This window comes from Stylophora pistillata, chromosome 10 (genome assembly GCF_964205215.1).
Source record: "Stylophora pistillata chromosome 10, jaStyPist1.2, whole genome shotgun sequence".
Classification (NCBI taxonomy): domain Eukaryota; kingdom Metazoa; phylum Cnidaria; class Anthozoa; order Scleractinia; family Pocilloporidae; genus Stylophora; species Stylophora pistillata.
In genome coordinates, this window is record NC_142528.1 from 5,975,653 (window position 1) to 5,992,047 (window position 16,395).

A 16,395-nucleotide genomic window follows, 5' to 3' on the forward strand; every position below is an offset into this window, starting at 1 on the left:
ATCCAACGCGCGCTCGTGGAATAATTGTTAAATATTAAATGGTCTTACGATATAAGTTTGGGCAAATGACTGACAAACAAAACCTACAAACGAACAACGTATGTACTCTTTCTTAAAATAACAGAATAATAATAGAATAATAATAGAATAATAATAGAATAATAATAGAATAATAATAGAATAATAATATTGAGTCAGTTTGCTAGACATAACGTCTCGTAGTCACGTTCGACGCGTCGAACGTGACTACGAGACGTTATGTCTAGCAAACTGACTCAATTATCGAACACGTTCCTGGCCTCGGCCCACAAAATTTCATCACAGAATAATAATAGCAAATACAATTTTAAGGACCCTTCTGAAGTTAGTGATGATGGCAAAGTTAATGTTAAATACATATAAATAAAACTGAAACTTGGACTCTTTAATTAACTTTAAATAAAACGTCTTAGCTTGAGATTAAAAGTTTTATCACACAGCGTGAGTAGACGTAAGTTATCTCTGTTGCTAGGTCTCAACGAACAAAAACTTTCCAGAAATCGCCAGAGGATAACCCAAAAAATTCTTTATTAGGAAAGTTATAGTCGTCACATTCCCATCTTGAGTCTCCAGGTCTCAACAACAAGTGATGCAAATATCGGATTGCATTAGCATGATCGTTCAATCTTCCATGCAGTGATATAGATATGTCATGGCTCCACTTTTGGCATAGCCACTGGTTACAAAGTCCAGCCGTTCTGGAGTTATCATCTTTCATTCGGTCTAACGATCCACAGGCTAAGGGACGCACATCTGTCTGGCCGCTGAAGTACTGAACTACAGCTTCACCAGTGCTGTTAGCAGCTGTGGTATCATGGCACGTGCGTCCTTGTTGTTTACTGCAGTGGAATCTCACTTGAGTGAAAGATAAGTGTGTTCTGAGTTCTTTCATGGCATTTACAGTCATGAACAATGCTTTGTTGCTGTGACAGTTGCTGGTTTCACTGTATGATAACTTAATAAAAAATTGTCGCGAGGATGGGTTGTCAACCACAACGTTGGAAACAAGAAGCCAACCTCTTGGAAAAAAAAAAGATTATCGTTTTAATCAGCAACGTGACCAAACAAAGCCAACATATGCAATGCATTAAAAGTGATGGTTGTTATGATCTATAAATAGCTCGAAATCAACATCATTCGAAGCCTCCCCTTTTTTACTGTTCACGCACCAACGCCTCACCTCCGTCAGTTATCATGTCACAATATACTTTCATTGGACTTCCAGTCTTCTCAAAGTCGACCCAGTACTCTCCGTCTCTTTCAAAGAAACCCGAGTCCCGGATGTCTGTGCAGGAATGACAAGGCTGATTGTAATATAAGCCTCTACTAACTGTAAAAGAAAATCTGGTATTATTACGATGGGTTTATTGATATTCACATAACGGAAATAGTGCGCCGGTGACCGACCGCGGCTAAAATTGGCTTTTCATTGTTTCAAATAACTATTACGATTGAAATGTATGATCAGTTTTACCACCCCTTGAGATTGTTCGTTCGATTGTCTTGCGAAAAAGTGCTCTAAGCCCGCATTGCGTGTCTCTGTTAGTGGAAAAGAGAGCTTAGACCCTGACCGCTTTTATTTGCCTGAGTCGCTAAATATGTGAAGATGTTGATACAATCGTGTCCCTGACTATAAAAATGTATAACTGCTATGTGGAATTATTGAAACGTCGATGTACCTGTGGATGATGGGATTGTCAAAGATATCTCACTGGGTCCCTTTCCCCTCTCCGCACTTTGTTGCACTATCCAAGGTGGTTTATTTACACCTGCGTATCCCACCAAAACAAACGATCCTCTGTATTCTGTCAAGTTGAGGAGGTCATCAGTAGCACCAACTCTCTTCAAGGCATCAGTAGCTGATGGTATGTACGTTGAGCCTTCATTTTGAATGGCGACCAGAACGATTTTACTGAAGTTTAATGAACAAAGATTTGATTACAAACCACGAGAAATAACCCTGTCATTTTGACGAGATTAACACACAGAGGAAAATATCAGATGGAAGGGGGGTTAACGCAAGGAATAACCAAGCAATAATCAAGGAATAACCAAGGAATAACCAGCTCAAAACGACAATAACGGAAATAAATTCATCTTTTAGAGGTGTGTCACGGCTACAGTGACATTGATTTAAATTTGACTTAAATTCGCACGTCTTGCGTACCAATTTTTGCTTTAAATTTGTTCAAATTGCGTGTCTATGCTATGTCTAGAGGGAGAAGACCTCGTATTCTATTCGGTTTCGGGTCACCATGTTGATGATGTTGAGATGAAATGTTTAACTCGATGAGAAATGCTTTCCTTATTGTGTGTTACAATTGTTTGGAGATCGTTTTAGCCGACCTGGTTCTTTCTCACTCTTAGTTGCTTTTATGCTTAACCTAATGCTGTGGGGCTTTCACTTGGGGAAGACAACTAAGTTAACATACATGTCACCTAGCTAATGTTTACACGTTTCAGTTTTTAAAACCTAAAAAATCGAACTAGTTTCTGTAGGCACAATTCCAAACTCACATTTTCACGTTTCAAGATTACCCTAAGATGATTGGTTTTTTGTGCAGCACATTCCATTGTAATGACGTGTTCTGTGCTCACTTACCCCAACTAAAAGGCCCTAATGGGTACTATGCATTTTGTCAATTAAGAGTTTGTTTGTGCACCTGTAGTCGCAGCTGTGGCGACGATCTTTCTGGATAGAGGGAGATTACGAACAATTCCTCCCCTTCTTTACTCTTTACATAAATTTTACATTTCAGGGGCCCGAAATAATTTGTCTAAGAAATAATAAAAATACTTAAACAAACAATAAGGTTAAACAAACAACAAACATAAAGTTCAAAGGGGTTTTGGCGAGAACTGGTTTTGTCAGCTTTTCCAAGGTTTTCGTACTTGTCAGCGAGGCGTTGAATGCTTAATTATTTGCACTCCTGTAATTCGTTGAATGGCCATCCATGTCTTGTCTATTCGTTTTGTTTCATTATATGTTTTCACAAGAATTGAAAGCATCATCAGCAAAAGGAACATACTCTCCATTTATGTTGTTTAGATAGTCTCTCAGATTATTACCAGCAGAACTATTGGCAGCAGTGTCAAATGCTTTTGAGTCAAGAGCGGTCCCTGCAAAACAGAATGGAAGCTTCCTTTTTTCATTTTGATCAAACTGTATTCAAGCATACAACCTTTCAGTCACGGCTTCACGTTGACAAACTATTGACCTTGAGCAGTGAGATATTGAGCCCTTCAAGTCTGTTACCTGTTACGCTGCTAACAATAACCACATTATGGTCTCTGAGATGAGGACAATAATCCTTTCCATTCACTTTGATGTAATATAAGCGACACCACACGGTGGATACTTGCCTGGATCCTCGCAGCCTTCGCTACAGAGGAACACGTTGAGTCCAAGAGCTAAAACCGAAACAAAAACAACAATGAAAAACATAAATAATCAAACAAAATGCAGAGCGCTACACATGTCGTTTTTCCCATTCGACAATGTCTAGTCATGGCTCCAAATCCATGAGTCCTTCATGACCGTCATTATATTTTAGCAAACTCCTAGGTATACCTTGCAAAGCAGCTTCAGGTGTTAGTTATGTATTTTGTATATAAACCTCTGGATAGAGCTATTCAGAAATCTTTTCACTTACGTGTTTCACAGTTTTTTCCTTTGTATCCCAGATGACACTGGCCTCTTTTTGTTGTTCGTTTTCGACTTTCGCGAGAAACATCCAAGCAGGAGGCCTGATTAATAAACAGAAGAGAGAAATGTTCTGCTATCCATTCTTCCACCGAACATGACAGACAAAGCTTGCCTTCGTATTATCAGAAACTGTTAGTGACGAAATGACACTTATTTTTGGATAACCAATGATTATGTAATTCAACCCCGTAAAAGTGTTCAACTGGCCTTGGTCAGTCTTTCTGTTGTATTCTTTCAAAGTTACAAACCATCAAAAAGATGAAAATCGGTACGAGCCACCTTGTGAAATTTCGGAAAGACCTCTGTATTCAAACCAAACTGTTTGGCCGGGGAAGGTCTGGATACGAAACTAGGATGCTCTAGCATGTTCCCCACACACCCCTCCCCAATCTAGATGTTTGAAAATTGAAGAAAATGGCGACGCCACTTAAATTTGGTAAAAGTTTCCTGAGAGTAGTAGAAGTGGCTAAAGGTAAGAAAATTTTGCTTTGATGGATTTCATTTTTTTTTTGGATCTGTTATAATGGATTGGAACTCTTTTGTGTGTCATCGACTGGGGTAAGATCTTGATCTTACTTCACGACCGCGAAAATCTAAGACTGGACCCTTAAAAAAATCATTTTCATGTCTTACATTTGGACGGAAAGAGAAACGTTGCTTTACAATGCATATGGACTCCAATTTTAGTGGGTTTTGATCTGAAGTTTAATGTCCAATTAGAAAAGTGAAATCTGCGAAAATTGAGAGTTGAGCCTAAAAACCTTTCGAATGTCACACTAGGTCATGCAATGTATGCGAAAGCTCCTTGAGCTCCAGAAGTTTAATTTTTTTTTTTATTGCGAGTATCTGGGTTTCATTATCCTGTTTTAGTACGGAAGTACAGGGATTCAAATTATCGAGAAATAAATTTGTCACACATTTTTGGTTAACGAAAAAGGATTAACGATGAGAGGGCACTAGGTCAGCGGCAGGAAATTCTCCCCACTTGCTGCTACACATTTCCTTGTGAATAAACTACGAGAATTTGATGTTAGATCGAGAAAATAACCTCTATCCTTAAATTCTGAGTTTTCTCCTTACCTGTTTGCTGGATAATGTATGGATATTAACGGGAGAAGTTACATTTTAATCACTTCTGTGAGTTTAAGGATGCTTTTAGGGTTCATTAGCTGAGATGTGGTATCAGTTCTTCTAAACTGTGAGAAACTGCACAAGAAAAAATGAAAAGCCAAAACTTTATGGCAGTAGGCAAAATTTGAGATGATGAAATCACATGGAATTGGGGTGAACTTGAGAGACAGTTGCCAGATATCCAACAAGTTTACCTCAATCACAAGAAATTGTCAATTTGTTACAAATCATTGCTTCTCTTTATGATTCGATTTTGCCAAAGAAAGATTTTTGCCCTGTCCTTGGGAATTGATTTAAGAGTTACTGTGGTAAACATGCAAAGTATACAAAATTTACCCTAAATGCAGCATCTAGACTCCTTTAGGTTTTGCAGATTAGATCTTTGTCCACACTTCCTTCTCCAGATTCCTTTTATCCATGTTTTCTATTTTATCTTTCTTTTATCTCTGAATATGCAGCTGAATTATGATCTATTTTATGATTATTCCCAACAGTGGCCCACCAAGGAAATGGAGTACCGGCAACTAAAGCATTTTTGGGTGCTAGTCAATTCAGAAGATACACGTCAACCCATGTTAATGTCCAAAAACATGGAAGTGTAGCCATTTTGGAGCTAAACAGGGGACCAGTCAACAGCTTCAGCCTGGAATTTTTAGAAGAGATAAACACCAACTTGGAAAGCCTTGAAAATGACCAGGACTGTCAAGGACTTATAGTTACTTCAGTGGGTTGCAACAGTACATTGTTTTTACTGCAAATGTAGTCAGTCTGCTTAGCCACTAGAGATTTTTAGATCCACATTTTGTGTGTTAACAAACCTCAAACCTGCAAACTTCAAACCACAATATTAAGCAGTTTGAGGTTAGGAGTTGACTATGCTGATGTCTTCCATTCACTTCTACCAACAACAGTCCCTTTCAGGACTACTCTCGCGCTAATAATCAAATGTTCATGATAATTATTGTATTATTCAGAATATATGAACGAAGTAGATGATCATTTTAAGGCTATTTATCATTATCTCTGTTTGAATTAGGGTGTTCCAAAAGTGTTTTCTGCAGGGCTGGACCTAGTGAAGGAAATTTACCAGCCTTCAGATAAAAAGCGTCTTGCTTCTTTCTGGAGTAATTTTCAGGAGATGTGGCTTCGCTTGTATGGATCACGGCTAGCTACCATGGCAGCTATTAATGTAAGTTATCCATTCAGTTGAACTCGCTATCTTTAAGTCTCCTTCACTTTCTTTTATGATTAACAATTCCATTTGTTTAATCTGAGTTTCAATCCTTGAAGCTTGTGTCACATGAGCTTCTAAAATCAATTCTTTTTTGAGCCCAAAAATGTTTATGGAGATTTTAATCCTTGAACTCCTCAGATCTGATTGGCAATCTCCCCTCTCCTAGCTGCTACACATTTCGTTGTATTTTAGTCAACAAGAATTTGGTGTTAGACCAAGTTGACAACTTCTACATGATAAGTTTGAGTAATATTACCTGTGTGCTTAATTATGTATTGGATATTATAGGGAGAAGTTACACGTTAGTCACTTCTAGGAGTTCAAGGGTTAATGATTTTAAGTTGGTAAACGAGGACTTTAAAAAGAGTTCTGCTTATGTGTCAATCTATTTGAAGCTTCAACATTTGCCCTCAGGCAACCCTGTCAGGCATTTGAACTTTTGAAGATTGGTTTGTTCAAATTCCTGCGTCCTGGGGCTAAAAAAGTGTCCAAATGCCCCACCCAAGTATCCGATTTAATGATCAATGTTTTTGTTAAAAGCAATGTCCCCAAGGAACAATGACTTTCTTTTAGACCTTTTCTCCTGAGCCATTGCTTTTTTATAGGTTAACTTGATACCTTTAAACAGTCTTCCATTTTAAATGATAAAATACAGGTGTTCTGCTGGAAAGACTTGACAGTTCTGGCTCAAAATTTCCCACCCCACCCAGGCAAAGTTCAAATTTCCCCCTGGGCCACTGTAGGATAGTAAAATGCCTGTGGGCTGCTTCAGGGAAGGGGGATGTTGAAGCTTCGATTTCATTCGATGCATTAGACCTATGTTAAACTGATTCCCTCTGCTGACAGTGCTCTCTTAAGTGCTCATCCCTTACCAATTTGAAGTATTGCTTTATTTCAGGGTCATGCCATGGCAGGAGGCTGTGTTTTGGGATTGTCATGTGATTATCGTGTCATGGCTGAGGGATTCAGAATTGGAATGGTGGAAATTGAAGCCGTAAGTTCACTTTAAGTGCATTGATCTGAAAATTATAATCATGGAAGAGTTGGTAATGGGTCTACTGTATTTGAGACATTATCGATTGTGATGAATAAGTATGGTGCATTTCAAACACTCAGTTTGCTTTAAAACTACTGTCAATAATTATTGTGTGTAGGGAAATAATTTGGTTTTATCAACCGAGTTGTGAGAGCTTCCAAAGCTGACATTTTGAGTGACAGCTATTAATCTAGCCCTTTGTTAGAGTGAATTGGAATCATTCCATTCAATGCCCCAAATCAATGAGCAGATAAAACTAGCTAACAGTGTTGAAACAAATATTTTACAAGCTCAAATGCTGGTTCTAGGAACCACTTTTAAAGGCGTAATTCCTGATAGCACGTCACCTTGTGACATGGTGTCTTCTGACATAGTTATTGATATTTGATAAATGGGTTTTTTCATTTCTTTTCTTAATTTTATGTTTTATAGGGTGTCCCACCACCATCATGGTGAGTGCAATTTATCACTACCAGAGAGAATTTGATTAAGTGTCATAAAACCAAGGCCAAGGTAATCACAACAGCCAATCAGAAGAAAGGAAAATACTTTTTAGAGCCAATCAAATTAAAAGTAATGAACCGCCTAAAGCACGGGAAAATGCTGCTGACAAAGGTCGTGATTGGTTTCAGTGTAGCATCTGATTGGTTGAGAGAGTGGCGCGATTTTTCTGGATCAATCATAATAATAAAGCGAAATAATGCAAAAACAAAGCCATACAGGACTACTTTTTACACTCAATTGAGATTTGTTCTATTCGTTCAACAGTTGTTGTTATTGTGGCTATACGTGAACCGACCTTTCACTTGTTCTTCCTGCCATTAGGGTAGTTGGTACCATGAGGAATGTGGTTGGCCAAAGCTGTACTGAGAAAGCGATCCTTAGTAACAAGAGGTACACGTCCGAGGAAGCTTTAGCAGTTGGAATGGTTGACAAAACTGTACCTAAGGATAAAGTCATGGAGGAGACAATGGTAGAAATGGAAAAATGGGTCGCATTTTCTGGTAGGAAAATTTGAATTGATTGTTTTCGCCAGAAAACGAAGGAGCAAATTTTTTAATTTAAGCGCCCGCCACTCATTTTAGCTTCATACTGGACAAAATTATTTGAGCCACCACCCATCTCCCACGTCCCACTCCTCAGATTTTCAAGCGACCCTGTACGAGAACAATGAAGAAATTCTTGAGGCAAAGCATCTAACATGAGTAACATCACTAGCTATATTAACAACTGGAAAAGAAAAACGTTCTTTTAGTCGTTCACTCTCAGTGCAACTACTGCTGATTCGTACAAATGATGGGTGACCGTGCATTTAATTTTTAGTCCTTTCTTTAGAATGTTTTGGTATTTTGAAGTAACATCGCATGGTCGATAGTTTGCTAGCTTCCCCTCATCTTTCTGCCCTGTTGTGTATTCAAAAGACTATGAGAACCTACGAACTGCTCAGGCCCCGGTTGTTCCAAGGTTGGATAACGCTATTCACTAGATAAATATTTATCCGATAATAATAACAACAATAATAATACCTCTATTTAGACACGATAATGTTTAAAGCTGAACAGCTTGTGGGGTCGTGTGTAAATGCAAATAAACTCTAAATTAAATCAATTCAAATGATGATGGTTTTTGAGGAGAGGGGAAAACCGGAGTAGCCGGAGAAAAACCTCTCGGAGCAGAGTAGAGAGCCAACAAACTCAATCTACTTATGACGCCGGGTCCGGGAATCGAACCCAGGACACATTCGTGGAAGGCGAGCGCTCTCGCCTGACTACGCCAAAGCTGCTCCCCCGATAGATAGCGCAGTACGTTTTTCTATCACTTATCCATTGAATAGCGATATATCCTTTATACAGCTAGGCCCAGGGGGTTCATTAGTTGAGTGCTTTTTCCGTTTTCAGGGAAAGCTAGAGAGTTAACGAAAAGAACTCTGCGAAAAGAGTATGTGGAGGCGCTGGAGAATAACAGAGCTGAGGACATCAAGAACTTTTGTGACTGTATACTTGATGAAGATGTTCAAAAAGCCATTGGGAAACAAATCGAGAAAATCTCCAAAAAGAAATAGATACAATAGCCTAAAACGAGAGACGAAGAGACTGATGTTGAATTTCAGGCCTGACCTTTTTTGTGTCTATTATAAATCATGTAAGACAACACCGCGTGCACTTGTAATTCAAATACAGTATTTTTCTCCTCCTACGGGTGAAATCAAAGTGGTCACAATGAGTAAATCATGTACGTGGTTAGGTGAAGCATGCTCCCTGGGAATCTAGATCTATACCACACCGCACTTCAGAACTGACGTCCGGGAAAAAAAAAACTATGCATCTGCTGAAACACAAACTCGATTTCAAGGTGGTATTTCAGAGAGTTGAAGAACTTATCTGACTAACATGACATGACAAATTGAAATTGGGACCATGAGGGGTCATAAAACAATACTGTGTGGCGTTAAAACTTATTTTAATCTACCACAAATTCCTACTTACAGTCTTTCTCATGATTTCATGCTACGAAAATTACAAGCGAAATAGTAGAAGTTGTAAGTTGGTTCAGCGGTGTCTCATCTATAAAGAAACATACCAACTCTTTTTCTCAGTGCAAATTTCTAAATTTTTACCTCACCTTTTCCTGTCGAAGTCTCTCAAGGGGTTTCAAGCGAAGATGTTTTGATAAATGAATAGAGGTCGACTGTCTGTTTCGTTGGGGGTTGATTTGAAGGCAAACTGGAGATATTTACCTCAGCAAGAGGTATAATGTACTCCTGAGGAAAAGCTTTTCACGATCGTGCTCTCCGTAGGATGACAGCAAAGCGTTGGTATTGAGGCAAAGTGGTGTGTTTCTGAGCCCACTTTTTTTTTTTTTTTTTGTGGCACAATGGTTGCATTATGCATAGCCCCTGAGTTTCTCGAGTTTTGTCTAAATCATTAAAACGAAAAACTTGCTGTCTGAACGAAAACATGTTTAAAGCCTAGCCGCGTTGTATTACAAGAAGCTTTCATGGTTTGTTTAATTTTAACTTAAGAACCACCCCGCACGCAGGTGTTTAGATGTACACATTAGCTTCGATACGCATCTTGTCCTCGATTAGAATTACGCGAAGAAATGAAAATCGTATTTTTCTCTAATATAATTTTGTACAAGGTCAAACTAGACTTATCGTAGGGAAGACTTCACCTATTACATTATGCCTGTACTTTTCTTAAATTTACTGTGGTAGATTAACAGTTAACTTCTGTCGAAGTATAGTTCAAGTGTTTTTGATCTAACACTCGCTCTCTTCTTGCGATACAATCTCCTTGGTTGTTGACTTCGTTTTCTTTCCCGTTTTTTTCTTCGGCGGTTTTTCTTCGACTATCGTTTCTTCGGTGTCGTTTGATTTTGCAGAGCTGCGACCATCGTCGTCATCAACAGTCAGCTGGTTCACTCTTTGTTTCTTTTTCTTCTTAGTTTTATTTTGGAGTTTCTCGTCCATTCCTGGGTCTATCTGAGCTGCATCATCTGCCTCTTCCTGCTTTTTCTTTTTCTTCTTATCCTTTCTTTTGCCTTCGATTGTTTCTTCCTCGATGTTACCTCCCGTTGTATCCTCAGCTGCAGATTCCTTGGCCTTCTTTTTCTTGATTTTCGGTTCAGCCGTCTCTTCTTCACCTTCATTTACAGCTGCACCTTTTTTACCTCCTTTCTTTTTGGGTTTCATCAATTCTTCATCCGCTTCATCCCCTGTCCATGGAGCAGTTAATGGCCTCTCTAATCCTTCCATTTTCTCTCTTTTCTTTTCTTTCTTTTCCTTTCTTTTCTCCACTTTATGTTCTTGAGGTTCACAGGTCAATGTATTCTCTTCTGCTTTTTCGTCAGTTGTTACAACCCAAGCATCTTTTGTAGTTTTCTCTTTCGGCATCCCTTTTTCTTCTTTCTTTTTCCGTCGCTTCTTAACATTCTTTTTCTTGCTGCCTGTATCTTCAGGTTCACTGTCGAACTTGAGCAGTTGTACTCCATGAGCAGACAAGGAGTCTCCAAAAATGCTGTCTATCTCAGCATCTGTGGCGCAACGACTCTCCGCATCTCTGCGCACATCCTGTAATATTTGAACAAGTTCGTTTTCGGTCACTTCCGCCTGGGGGTTACTGTGGATGCTTCTTTGGTCAACATCTGGAGTGTTTTGCTTCAAGATTTTTGTAGCTGTTGGTTCTGCATCAGTGATCAAGAAAGAAGGACTTCGAATTCTGTTTGGTTCCATTTCAGTGCCAAGATTAACCGTTACGCGTCCATGATGGCTACCAGAGCTGTCAAGCCTTACATCGATTTCTTGCGCCGGCATATTCATTTCATTGTCGAGATCGTCTTCCACTTCCGATACCTTCTCGTCATTACTCAAGTTTTCGTCGTCACTCAAAATTTCATCACTGTCATCGTTACTGTCATCGCTATCACTGTTAGTTTCATCAGAGTCATCTTCCTCACCAGAACCGTTGACTTGATCAAAGACCAGGTCCTCTACCATCCGCTTTTGTTGATAATACTGCAGGACGCTTTCCACTTCCTCGTCGCTGTACTGATTAAGGAACTTCTCGAAAACTGGAATGGAATCACAAAGTTCTTCCTCGTAATAATCCCAATCCACTTCCATTAACAGCCTCATCAGGTTTTTCTTCTTTTCCGTGCAGTTTTCGCTCTGGAACCATCGTGTCTTCCTCATATCTTCAAATGCGATGTTTCTCATGAAATGCATGGCATTATCCGCGTCATCGGCGATTCTATCAAAGTTGAGTTCCAGTTCATTCTTGGGTTCCTTGTACACTGGGTGTATGGCATGACCGATGGACTTGCCGATATTTTCTTTCAGTCGATGAATCATGAAGTCCACTATCTCGTATTCATTGGATTGTTTATCCACATCGCTGCGAACTTCGGCAAATGTATCGTTGATGATGGAAAGGAACATGTTAATGAGCACAAACACCATGGTCACCGTGTATGAATAGAAGAAAATCGGTCCAAGAATCCGATTGGCTGTTGACAGTTCCTTTAAAGTGAACTTGCCGAGTATTGTGTCCATCAAAGAGGCACAGCTTCTTAAAAATGTCCCAAACCCTTCCATTGCCTGCCCAAATACTAGGCATGCAAGGAGTGCAAAGGCTAGAAACGCAAGTGCAAACATAAACATGAATGATAACAGTTCGAAGAATGCCCTTTTGAGGACTTGCTGCAGCAGTGATATGCGACGGTTGAATCGCAACAGACGGAACACTTTTAAGAACGAGAAGAACACAATGAGACCCATGATACACTTGAGCCACTCATCTAGGAAAGCTGTGTAATGGAAACTGATAAAACCAGCCCGGTCAGTGTTCATGTCCCTTATCGCATCATTGGTGAATTTATGCCTTGCGAAGTACAGTCCCACTGCCGACAGCGACAGTAGAGTCACAAGGATTTCCAGAATGCTCCATGGATTTTTGAGGTGTTCCCTACCCTTCTTCACAAACATCTTTATCTCTTTGACCACAAAGAATGTGCAGAACAAAAGGTACACAATTTCGCACGTCAACACAAAAAACATTTCGCCTCCAACATAACGGAAGAGACGCAATGTCAGAATGCTGGGATACGGAGTCAAACTTCCGGTGGGCAGTTGTTCAAACAACAGCGTGACAACACAGAACAGGTTAGTGTTCGCGTTGTAAATAGCAAACTCCGAGAAAATAGCTCTCGTGTAACGGTCCAACCATTTGCTTAAACTCAGCTTTCCTGTTATCGTTAGAGACTCGTTTATATCCGTGGGCAATATTTGCACGTATCCTTCAAAAAAAGAACAAACGAATTTGAGTGAGTGAACACACCCGGTGGGCTACAAAGGTGTTGAAACAGTAGATCGAACTTGAAGCGCCTTTTACAAATTAACATATGATAAGAGGCAGCAACTAGTCTCTTTATGATATGGCCACAGGGAAGGAACAAAAGTATCACGTGACGGAACAGAAACTAGAAAGAGCTTTTTAAACACTTGTAGTACAAAAAAAAAATGCTCTCACTCCATAGGAACTGTTTTCTTTTCCTTCGGGAAAAAGTTATCTTTAGGATAATGAGAACTGACACTAAGTCATGCGTCAGATTCGTTCAAAAAAACTTCGCTTCCAGAATCTCAGTAATTCCTCTTACTTTTTGTCATACAATTTGTATGATTTTAGTTCAGAGAATTTGGTTATGGATCAACATAAAATCCCCTAATTGATATTTTTCTTTATTCTCATAACTTGTCTGCTTAATATTGTATCGATATTTTGCTTTTGGTCATGGGGATTCAAGGGTTAAGACTCAGACCTTATCGGTGATGAGGCGAAGGGGTTTTCAAACATACGACCAGGAACCATGTTCAAAATCTACTGTTGTTCAGACTGATAAATATTTAAGTGTGTTGCTAAAATAAAGAGTAGCACCATTTACCTCCAGCGCTATATGTAGCTTTGTAACCCCAGTATGGGAAAGTCTCCAACTCCGTTCCGCTTTGGTAGACCCATGGACCTGGAACTGGGGGCTCTTGACTTTGAGAGGGAATAGGAGTAGGCAATGATGAATTTTGTGGTATAAGCGGTTTTCCCTTCCATCCAGGTAAATATGAGCCTTGATCCTCCAACTCCATGCTGTAGAAATCATTGCACTCGCTAATGAAAGGTTGAAAGGCTTTTTTATATGTGCAGGTGTCTGCAATGAGGCAAACATTTATTCGTCAGTAAAACCACCTTCGCAAAGGCGCTTAAAGTGCTCAAAGGCTTTAGGAGTTTTCATTCCGGTATACGCACATAAAGATTGCATAACTTTTATCGCCTTTCAATCCCTTTGAGGCTCAAAGGGAAAGGTCGCAATGTTTATCTCGTATCCAGCAGTTTGTCAGTCTAAAAGAACTTTCAGTGTCCACCTAAAATGCGCGAGGAGTTACTAGCTATCAACTCTCGACTCTTACAATTTTTTTCATTGTGACTCAACTTAAAAGCGCCGATACCTCTTTGAAAGGCCTCTCAAAGCACGCTATTTTTTCACGGAGAATCAAAAGTGGTGTGTGCTTGAAACCATAAAACTACCTATTAGTCCCACTGTCGTTATTTCTTAAATTTCGTTTTGAAAAAGTAGCCTCGCTGGATGGGTTCATTGCCCTTTCTCTTTTATATCACCTTTCTTTGACTAAAATCTAACGACAAACATTCAATAACTCGCCTTTCTTGATCCTCAGCTGCCTGAGTCGCGCCACGCCCAACAGCCAGGCGTTGGGTGTGTCAGCCAGGTAACCATCTTCATACTGAGTTAAATTATTGTAGAAGAATTCTGGATTCAAGGATGGGATGAAAGTCTCATTCAACCATTGCCAGTACTGTGTAATATCATGTACCTAGCGAAGAATAGATGATCCTGTTAGGGGAAAACTTCAGCAGGACTAGTTTTTATTTTATAAGTATTTATTCAAGTCTATCAAGGCATTTTGATGCGCTGTGCGTGCTCTTGGTACCCAAGAAACTAGAGAGATGAAGCGTGCGCTGTTGCTCATCGATAATCTCTTATCTTACCAAAGATAAGAAAGATTCATGTCAGACAAAAACCTCCAAAAACAGTTATTTCAAAAGTGACATCTCATACTTTCCCCTTGTAAATACTTGATACAGGTACGGTTTGCACCAGAGCTTAACATTCCCCGCACAGCCGGTACATGTCCGTCATGAAAAATACACTTTTTATATAGTATTATATCAGCTAGAACTCAGCATTAATACTCGTCCTAAATTCATTGTCCCGTTCTGCCTACTTGCTGAAATAATGCAAAGCAACTCGAGTCCACTTTTATCTGTACCGGCCTACCTTGTCATATGTAACATTTCCGCTGTAACTTGCTTTTTCGAAGATGTTCTGCATATATCGAGTCACCTGCGATGTTTTTAGGTCCCTGTTTCCGTAGCTAATGGTTAGTAGAACCAGCAAGAAGATAAGGTACCAGACAATTTCCTGGATAATTGACTTCATCTGCTTTTCTTTCATGCGCAGCTGGCGTGCGATCTCCAGCTTCGCCTCGTCTGGTGGTTTGTCGATGATTAGGTTCTTCAAAGCCTTTTGCGTCTCGTCATCAAGATCTTCTGTGTTTTTGTGCAGCCACTCTTCGTCGTTCGCTAGGGCGTTGACTTCGGCATATGATTCTTCCTCGGCTTTCTTTGGATCTTTGATGAGCAGAGCGAAAAGTGTCGCTAATGCAAAGACCTTAACTGGTTGATTTAACAATACATCTTGCAAAAAGCTTATCGTCATGGAAGAAAGCCACGCTGCTGATTTTTCAGGACCAAACTGCATTCCGTACATCACCACGAAAGACCCTGATGTAACCGCAACTAGGAATGCAATGCCGTACGCCACGTAAACAAACCAGTGAGGAAGACCTTTTTTCTGCGCATTTTTCTTCCTCTCTCCACCCATCTCGATGTCAACATCATCTATTTCTTCTCCCTCTGTTTTTACTGAGTATCGATTTTCCTTCGGCTTTGCTTTCCGGAACAAGGTAACAATGATGAGATTTATAGGAAAGACGACAATACTGCTTATGATTCCGACTGATACTGAGCGAATGGAGAAACTAAAGCCCATAATGTTGATGGCGTTCTTAGGCGTTTCGTATTTGCCTACTTCATAAAACATGGCGTTTGAAACCATCGTACAGAGTAGAATGGACAAACAACAAGTCAAGCGCTGAACTCTTGTGAAGGTGCTTCTTGGTGGCCGAGCAACAACCGAAAACCAAATATGGCCATCAGTGAGATTCTTCCTCACTTCAGAGGTGAAAAGTACGTTGAATTTTGTCAGTTCTTCCTTGGACGCAGGGGAAAGGGTCTTTTCAATTTTCCCGTCACCTTCCTCAACCGCCAACCAGTCGTCACAAACAAACCACCATCTCTGATCAGTTTGTATGTCTTGGATCATGATTCGCAGAAGATTCCACGATGGATAGGTTCCACCGTTATTGTGCCACACTCGAATCTGTTTCAAGTTTCCAAGAGACTGGGGAACAGTTAAGAGAAAAGCATCGACAGCCCCTATGAAAGATGGAAAATATGAACTCACCCAAAATATACAAAAAATGAACCTATGATAGGTTGACTGACTGGGAAAGTCATGGAATTCTTCGTCAGTCATTAAATTAACAATTATTTGAATCCTATTGGAAGCTGGTTCAAACAATTAGCCTTTAACAAAGAAATCTGTTGGCTCCCTTAGTCA

At 39.8% G+C, this 16,395-nt stretch overlaps 3 protein-coding genes across 3 annotated transcripts in view; 1 reads left to right on the plus strand and 2 right to left on the minus strand.

Moving 5' to 3' along the window:
- Window positions 1-193: 193 nt before the first annotated feature.
- LOC148721546 (uncharacterized) lies at window positions 194-3,773 on the minus strand. The gene is made up of 6 exons (XM_088736935.1): window positions 3,693-3,773; window positions 3,399-3,450; window positions 3,069-3,159; window positions 1,719-1,951; window positions 1,213-1,369; window positions 194-1,058 (listed from the first exon to the last, which is right to left on the minus strand). Exons 1-6 carry the CDS (start codon window positions 3,771-3,773, stop codon window positions 515-517), a joined length of 1,158 nt encoding a protein of 385 aa, XP_088593061.1. The 3' UTR covers window positions 194-514.
- Window positions 3,774-4,087: 314 nt separating this feature from the next.
- LOC111337893 (enoyl-CoA delta isomerase 1, mitochondrial) lies at window positions 4,088-9,342 on the plus strand. Its single transcript, XM_022944274.2, has 7 exons — window positions 4,088-4,217; window positions 5,371-5,600; window positions 5,913-6,065; window positions 7,009-7,104; window positions 7,579-7,598; window positions 7,972-8,150; window positions 9,045-9,342. The coding sequence occupies exons 1-7, from the start codon at window positions 4,160-4,162 to the stop codon at window positions 9,206-9,208; spliced, it is 900 nt and encodes a 299-aa protein (XP_022800009.2). The 5' UTR covers window positions 4,088-4,159; the 3' UTR covers window positions 9,209-9,342.
- Window positions 9,343-9,589: 247 nt separating this feature from the next.
- LOC111337903 (polycystin-1) overlaps window positions 9,590-16,395 on the minus strand; it is a 34,619-nt gene continuing 27,813 nt past the window's right edge. Inside the window, exons 23-26 of the mRNA XM_088735046.1 lie at window positions 14,992-16,211; window positions 14,356-14,527; window positions 13,588-13,845; window positions 9,590-12,942 (exon numbers count right to left, since the gene is read on the minus strand). Coding sequence (XP_088591172.1) covers window positions 10,409-12,942; window positions 13,588-13,845; window positions 14,356-14,527; window positions 14,992-16,211 — 4,184 coding nt within the window. The 3' untranslated portion in view covers window positions 9,590-10,408. The remainder of the gene's footprint in view (window positions 12,943-13,587; window positions 13,846-14,355; window positions 14,528-14,991; window positions 16,212-16,395) is intronic.

Excerpts from the sequence above, each read along its gene's own strand:
- LOC148721546 (XM_088736935.1), bottom strand. The coding sequence starts at position 3,773 with ATGTTTCTCGCGAAAGTCGAAAACGAACAACAAAAAGAGGCCAGTGTC. Across the intron at positions 3,160-3,398 it reads GGCTGCGAGGATCCAGGCAA|GGACCGCTCTTGACTCAAAA; the intron begins GTATCCACCGTG and ends TCTGTTTTGCAG. Across the intron at positions 1,952-3,068 it reads CTAAACAACATAAATGGAGA|TAAAATCGTTCTGGTCGCCA; the intron begins GTATGTTCCTTT and ends ATTAAACTTCAG.
- LOC111337893 (XM_022944274.2), top strand. The coding sequence starts at position 4,160 with ATGGCGACGCCACTTAAATTTGGTAAAAGTTTCCTGAGAGTAGTAGAA. Across the intron at positions 4,218-5,370 it reads AGTAGTAGAAGTGGCTAAAG|TGGCCCACCAAGGAAATGGA; the intron begins GTAAGAAAATTT and ends TATTCCCAACAG. Across the intron at positions 8,151-9,044 it reads AAAATGGGTCGCATTTTCTG|GGAAAGCTAGAGAGTTAACG; the intron begins GTAGGAAAATTT and ends TTCCGTTTTCAG.